Source organism: Acyrthosiphon pisum, chromosome A2 (assembly GCF_005508785.2).
Source record: "Acyrthosiphon pisum isolate AL4f chromosome A2, pea_aphid_22Mar2018_4r6ur, whole genome shotgun sequence".
Lineage (NCBI taxonomy): Eukaryota > Metazoa > Arthropoda > Insecta > Hemiptera > Aphididae > Acyrthosiphon > Acyrthosiphon pisum.
In genome coordinates, this window is record NC_042495.1 from 102749893 (window position 1) to 102757799 (window position 7907).

At 27.2% G+C, this 7907-nt stretch overlaps 3 protein-coding genes across 4 annotated transcripts; 1 reads left to right on the forward strand and 2 right to left on the reverse strand.

Annotated features, from left to right (window-relative positions):
- Positions 1-2040, reverse strand: LOC100167558 (ADP-ribosylation factor-like protein 8B-A). Its single transcript, XM_003244661.4, has 4 exons — positions 1737-2040; positions 656-810; positions 429-590; positions 1-355 (listed from the first exon to the last, which is right to left on the reverse strand). Exons 1-4 carry the CDS (start codon positions 1857-1859, stop codon positions 226-228), a joined length of 570 nt encoding a protein of 189 aa, XP_003244709.1. The 5' UTR covers positions 1860-2040; the 3' UTR covers positions 1-225.
- A 183-nt stretch (positions 2041-2223) lies between these two features.
- Positions 2224-4740, forward strand: LOC100572214. The gene is made up of 2 exons (XM_003244662.4): positions 2224-2689; positions 2775-4740. Exons 1-2 carry the CDS (start codon positions 2385-2387, stop codon positions 3019-3021), a joined length of 552 nt encoding a protein of 183 aa, XP_003244710.1. The 5' UTR covers positions 2224-2384; the 3' UTR covers positions 3022-4740.
- A 992-nt stretch (positions 4741-5732) lies between these two features.
- LOC100572305 lies at positions 5733-7907 on the reverse strand. 2 transcript variants are annotated; one of them, XM_003244663.4, is made up of 4 exons: positions 7645-7907; positions 7272-7426; positions 7005-7189; positions 5733-6929 (listed from the first exon to the last, which is right to left on the reverse strand). In XM_003244663.4, the coding sequence occupies exon 4, from the start codon at positions 6755-6757 to the stop codon at positions 6098-6100; it is 660 nt and encodes a 219-aa protein (XP_003244711.3). In that variant the 5' UTR covers positions 6758-6929; positions 7005-7189; positions 7272-7426; positions 7645-7907; the 3' UTR covers positions 5733-6097. The 2 variants fall into 2 exon arrangements, with proteins under 2 accessions (XP_003244711.3, XP_029345150.1); XM_029489290.1 differs by having other exon boundaries at positions 7645-7899.

The following is a 7907-nucleotide window of genomic DNA, read 5'->3' on the forward strand; positions in this document are numbered from 1 at the left end:
TTTGATCCAAAAATATGATTTTCTATAGTAATATTATAACTTCTATATTTAGTTGCTGTATTATAACCATGAGTGCATTGATAAAAACGGCATTAATTTATCTATATTGGGTAAAAGAAAATTAAAAAAGGTGGATCAGCCTTAAACAAAAAAATTAAATCTAGAAAAGATTCAATATTTTTAGCACAAATTCAGTGCTAGATATGAAATTTTCCAATGGTAATTTTACGTTGATGACTGACGATTAGATTTTGAATGGCTAATCAACCATTGCAAAGTAATATCAATGTTTTCTTGTTCTTTGCAAGATATCGAATAGCAACAAATTTCTCGATCTTGAATGGCATTTAAATTCCTAAATAAAAAAATATAATTAACATTTTTTAACAATACTAATAAAACAATAAAACTTCAAATGATTTACTAACATCCTGTCAATCAGTTCAACTTCATCTAGAGCATTTGGCAAATCTCTCTTGTTACCCAAAACTAAGACAGGTATACCAGCTAATTGTGGTTTATCTATTAAATTATGAAGTTCATTTCTTGAAGCTTCTAATTTATCAGTGTCGGCTGCATCTACCATATAACTGTGAACATTTAATAAATTAAGTTTGTAATTTATGATTATGTATTTTATTTTAAGTATACATACACAATAGCATTAACTCCTCGGCAATACCTCTCCCACATAGATCGGAAACGTGGCTGACCACCAATATCCCATATTTTAATAGTGACATTATTTTTTGTCACTTTTCGCATATTGAAACCAACTGTTGGTATCATATCTTGATTAAATTGACCAGACTAAAAATATTATTTAATTCATTTATTACCACATACCTAGTTAAATGTTATTATTTTTTATTAATAGTAAAATTTTTTTTGTAAAGCTATAATATAATGTCTAAAGGTTATTAGGTATTTGTGTCATAAATAATAATACAAAATAAATGAGAATTGGGAACTTCAATTGTTAATTTTGCATATTATTGTATATTATATAATTGTTATCTTTAAGTGACTTAAACTATAATATATGAAAATGTAATACAATTTTAACAAAATATGAATAATATTATAATTATAAAAATTAAAAATTGTAATTACTATTATAATATTCAACTTAAAAATTGTTGTTATTAAATAGGTACCTACCTAAGTTATAAAAAATGTCAACCTTCCCATTATCATATTGATTAATTACAAAGAAGCATATGAAATAAAATGTATCATTCATGTTTTACAAGAGAATAAAACAGAAATATACCTACTTTAATGTTTCATCTAATAAATTTAAAAAAATCACCCTTGATCTTATTATACTTTTATTCATTATTTAGTGAAATAACTTAATATTTTGCTTAATTATTATTTAGGTAGATGATGAGTTAGATTACTCAATAGATACAATTAATAAAAAAAAAACATTTAACAGTATTTATAGACCCCTCCCTTATTATAATGAATCACTCTAATGGTCTATAAAACACATACTATGTACTTATATGGTATATAGTATATATAAAAAAAAATATAACTCGTATACACTCATGAAACTTGCTCAATCACTATTTTTAAATCATTGACAAAGCAAATAATTAATTTTTTTAAATTTAAAATGTATTCAAACAGCTGTAGATACAACATAATATTATCCACATACGGTGGGCAAGTAATAAAAATGTTATTGAAAAAAAAGTTATAGTTTGAGGAAATCATAAGTTACTTACTGCAATTACATGAACAAATGTAGTTTTGCCAGAACATTGTAGTCCAACGAGGGTGAGTTCCATTTCTTCAGTCCAAAATTTACTCTTAATCCAATCAAGTATCCGATTTATTAGGGTCATCATTTTGTATCGATTTTATTAAACTTTTTGTCAGTTAATATTTACGATTAAGTTAAATGTAGAGCCCAATCTGTATAATAAAACCTAGTTCTAACACTAACGAACAGTTTATGAATAGACTATAGAGTAAATAGTACTAAATACTAAAATTGTATTTTGTAATAATCACCTATAGGTACAAAGGCATTAAGTAATCAAATATTGTTATATGTAATATTCAGCCCATTGCTTATCAATGTTTAACAAACAGCTGTCAGATAACAGATAATTATGAACATTATCTTTGGAATTTACTCCCAACCACGATTAAGATATACAGGTTACTAAACAAAACGAAACTTATTTTTTGCACGAAAAGTTAATTGGCGATTCCAAGCAAATATAGAGAGCGCTCTTCTCTTATCACAATTGATAATGAAATGTAGGTAATACTCGTAATGACTTATGGTCACCAGTTGTAGTCAACACTCTCTATAACATAATATTAAAATTATTCTGTAATTTAGTTGTTATTTTGAATTATTAAATATGTCTGTAATTGAAATTATTGATATTATGGACTATGTAGGTGATGGTAAACGTCCGTTTGTTGAGGGTTCAGAGATTTTAAAATGTAACCACATAATAGAGTTTGGTATAAAAGAGCAAACAAAAAATAAACTTGTTATTATGGCTTTGTGTTTGCAAACCTCCAACATTAATGGTCATCCTCATGAAGTTTTAGTAACAAAAACTATTCATGAAGGTAATGTGAAGGTGTCAGGTTCCTGCTCATGTAAAGCAGGCACGGGGAAGTGTAAGCATGTTGTTGGCGTTATGCTTAAGTTACAGAAGTAAGTAAAAAATGTATTCTTTTTTTTAAAAGAATTTAAACTTTGATATACTTAATAGTAATTAAGTACTTTATAATATTTACAGAACTTCAATTGACAGTTTGGAGGAATTGAGTTGTACTGAATTACGCCAACAGTGGGGAAAGTTTAAAAGTATTGGAACTGAGATGTATCAAACAATCCCAGTAAAAAATTTTTGTCATGTCGAAAAGTATATTTCTCCATATTCAGAAACTCTGCCAGATGTATTACCAAATAATATTGAGAAAATTGTATATGAAACTTTAATTGAAGGTATTGAATTAGATCCCAATATATCTGATAAGTTTTAAGATTCATTTGGATATACCTCAAGGGGGTCATTTATCATCTAATGCTGGGTTGCATAAACAATTTATAAATTTAATGGACCAATAGTAGGCCACTAAATCGTATTTAAGGAACCTTTAGCTCACTATTGATTCATTAAATGTTTTGTGTAACCGGACACTACTGTTTTTATTATTTTTTAATTAAGTAAATTCTCTTTTTAGTCACAGTAAATGTTTGTATCTGCAATATTTGTTTGAATTTATTCTGACAAATTTTTGAACTAATTCTTCATTTTATTTAAAAGTAGGTAGTTATTAGTCCTTTATTATTGAGAAGAAAAATGTTTTATATTTTTTTTTTTATCTATGATCTTATTGGTAATAAAATAGGTTGTACTGAATTATTAGGAGTGATTATTATTGTGATTTTTTTAGTATGTTCACCCCTATTTTTTTATATTTCAATTATGCTTATAATCAAATTCTGATTTTTGGAATTTTTAAGTATACTTATTACCTAAAGACCATCTTAAACTTATCAGATATCAGGGCTGCAACTCTGTCACTTTTGTCACTATATTTCGAAAACTGTCACTTTTCTCACTTATAGCCATTTATTATAATGTTTCACAAAAGAAACCAAAAATAATTTTAATCCTGTAATTTTTAAAAATCTGTTAGTTTAATTTTACCCTAACAATATTTGTATATAATATATTAATATATTGTATTGTACCATTATAATAGTCGTGATACATCCGTGATTAAAATCTTTGATAATGGTGCGGCGTAATGGTCTCTCATATTTTAAATAATCATTAGGAAGTAATTAAACTGATTAGATATATATAATCTATGATTAAAACACGATACCCACGGGCCACGGACGTGACGATACCCAATGAAAATCAGGGGCATTATTTAAAAATTTTTTTTGTTGGTGCCAAAATGTTTGCAGGCCATTCAGATCATTACCATGCCACATAACTATGTGTAGGTACTTGAAATATATTTATTTTATATTGTGGATACCATTGTACAAAGGTATTTACACTTGGTAAATAAATGTATGGGTATAAATCACCTTTATAAGAAAATACCTAACCGAACCTAACCTACACTTTTTTTCTCCCTGCATACTCAAAATAAATAATATAGCTAGCTTAATAAAACTTAAATAGAAATTTATTTTATTGGTATCCTTCACAATGTTTGTGTTTTAATTTTATCGATTATAATATTGTGGGACCAAATTAATAAATTGTTTTTTATTAAGAAAAAGATAGTCACTTTTAGTCACCTAAAAAAAAAATTAATCACTTTTCTCACTTTTTTATTTCATTTTTTGAGTTGCAGCCCTGAGATATATTGGGACCTAATTTAATACATTGAGTTCTATCACTAAGGGAAGATTTAAACCATGTAATTGTATGGATTATTATTTTATTGCTGTGTTTTATACTAGTATTTAAGTATTGTCTATTATTTTATTACCTACTGTATTTACCACTGTAATATTTGCCTTTGGCACTTTAAATAAATGATTAATGATTTAATAATTTACTCTAAGGATTGTTCTTACATTGTCCAGTTAAGTGTCGGTTAAGACTAACCGGTAGACTTCTATCGGTTAACACATAAGAAATTCTACTGGTTAGCTTTATCAGACAATAACCAATAACTGGACATTGTAAGAATGGCCCTTAGATATATTTTAATTCATGATACTAAATTTAAAAACCTTATCTTTTATTGTAGACTTTCCTGATTCTGCAATTTCTATACATATGAAAGGTCGTCATGAGCCTCGTACAGTTGAAACCCGTTGTTGTGATATTGATTTTGTGAAAAAGCTATTGTTCACTTGTCAGGAAATTATAAATGAAGTTAATATTGTAGATCAATCCAAAGAAAATTGCTCAAAATATGCTATTGAATTTTACAATTCAGTTGTTAATGTTGGAAAAGATGAATCATTAAAAATAATTGTTGATACTTTATCACAAAATAGTAATTTGTGGTTAAAGGTTCGTCAATTAAGGATAACAGGTACATCTGCTTATGAATTGTATACATTTTACCATGGAAAAAATGGTGTTATTGCTGAAGCTTGGCTTAATAAACTTGAAAGGATTGTATTTCCCACCTTTTCTGGAAATTTGGCGACTAAATTTGGAAAAAATTATGAGGACAAAGCTAAGAAAGCATTTGAAAGACTTACGGGATTTCAAATCAAAACCTTTGGTTTTATTATTAACCATCGCTGTCCGTGGCTTGGGTTTAGCCCTGATGGTTTTTATCAATGTGGTGACAAGTTTGTTTTAATAGAAATTAAATGTCCAGTTGCGGGAAAATCAAAATCAGGAATAGACTTAATAAAAACGTTAAAATACATCTTATTTGATGAAGTTACAGGAAAAATAAAGCTTAAAAAAAACCACCAGTACTACGCCCAAATTCAGTTAGGCTTATTATTATGTAATTTATTTACGGGTATCCTAATTTTATATGAACAAATAAACGATTCAGTTTTACAAATTGAAATTGAGTTTGACTACGAGTATTGCACAAATATGTATCAAACATTAATTTGCGTTTATTTTAATCATTATTTACCTTTTTTAGTTAGACACCAAGATCGGTTGATTAAAATATGAATTAGGTACTGTTTTTTTCCTATTTAATACTAATTTTGAACTTTTACCAAATAATTTGTGTTACCATAGACAATATGTTAATTATAATTATATATATTTGTAAGAAAGTACATTTTAATACAGATAATTATTAATAGAATGTAAATGTATACAATGTAAAATTTGAATTTGAATTAAAATAAACTCATAGTTAGCTTGTATCATTATATATAAATATTTGTTTTCAAAATCCAGTTATTCCAATTATTGGTTGGGAAATATTAACTATTCCACATATAATGTACACAATCTTGTCAATTTTACATAAATATTTCCAGGGCATATTATTTTTTAAAACATGAAATATTTTCAATCTTTGAATAGCTCGTTCTATATGAACTCTGGCTCTAGCTATATCTGTGTTCATAGTACCGTCTTCAAAGATAGTTGTTTATTTTTTTTCAAAAAGGGGGACGAAATAATTTAACACCTGCCCTAGAACATTCCTCTTCAATAAGGAAACCTTTATCAGCCATAACACCATCACCTATATCACATTTTTCTAAAATATTACTTTCTACAAATATATGTTTGTCAGATGCTTTGCCACCATACACATTACTAACAAAGGTTATTAGGCCATCTGGAGAAATGCCTACCATAAATTTAATAGTATGTTTACCTTTATAAAAAGAATAAGTTCTAATTCGACATGACAAACATTTTGGAACTTCAATAGGAGTTTCTGTTCCATCAACTACGACCCTAGTACTTGTGAAATTTATGAAACATTTAGGAATATTTTTAGAAATACTTGATTTAGAAGGCCACAAAACTAAAGGTTTTAAAATTAAATATAACAAATCAATTGTTTCGTAAAAATAATTTGTACAAGTACTTTTACAAACACCAAACAAAACTGCCAAGCATTTGTAAGATGTATTTAGTTTTAACTTCATTAATACTAACACTATTCTTTGAAGAATATCAAGAGAAAAATTGATATTATAATTTAAACTTTTTATCACAAATTCACCAATACTGACAAGTTTTAACAACTTGTCCATGCTGGGTATCCCTGTTAGTGCAACTAAATCTTCATCATTTCTTATCAAATCCATAATACTTCTTCTTGAAAGAGAATCGGAATGAAATGTATTAACTTGGACTTCTTTATCGACAGTTTTAATTTCATTTGATAATACTGTAGTTTTTTCTTTGGTCAAGACATCAGTTTGTGTAGAAGATGAAGATAATTCTTCTACATCAGTAATATGTGTAGTATCTGGTAAACTGAAAAAATACAAATCAAAAAATTAATAGAATTTATTCAAATCAATTATTTAGTAGTTGTTGAATTTATCTTACCAGTCATTTTGAAATAAAATTTGACAATGTTTTTTTATTTTGACGACGTTTGTTCAATCTCTCAGCTCTCTTAATGATTTTTTCTTTTGTTGGAGTTAAAAGCACTTTGTCCAGTGACCGAACAGGTAAATTTTTTGAAGGTACTACACCAATCTTCAGTCTTCTTATTTTTGCTGGTGAACTTGCTATAGGTACATGGTATATACTTATCATAAAAAAATGCATTTTTGATTGTTATATTATTTATTATTAATCTTTATTCCCTACTTTTTGAGCTTGGAATAAAATCACTGTCATCAAAATGTGTAGAACAGACAAAAGCATATTTTGGCACTTCTTTTCCAATTTTTAGAGCAGTCTTCCATTTTAATTTCAAATCTTTTTGTTTAGGGAAGGAATGGAATGTTATAGATGACGTAGACCTGGTAAATGGTAGTAAAAATAATTACTAAATATGAATATAATATATTTTTAAGTAGGTATTATATTATCTGCAGTACAACTAACTAACACTTATTCTATTACCTAGCACTAAGCACTAGCTTTCGCATATAATACTCCAAATTAAATACACTCAGTATCAAGTTTGAAAGACAAGAATACATATAATAAATATTATGCTAAAATTAGGTAGACTTACATTTGTTTATTTTTGCATTGTGGAGTGCAACAATATCGCTTACAATATTTCTTTGCACATTCGTTTATTGAAACATAATTGTGATCAGCCATATCTTAATTTTCCTCACTGGCAACTGGTAGCAGGTAGAGTTTAATACTTAAATGCTAAATGGGAAAAAATTGCCAATAAACAGTCAATATTCAACAAACATTGACTTCTATACTACCATATTATAGAAGTATAGAACAATAATACACTTGACTCTGTATACAGTACCTACA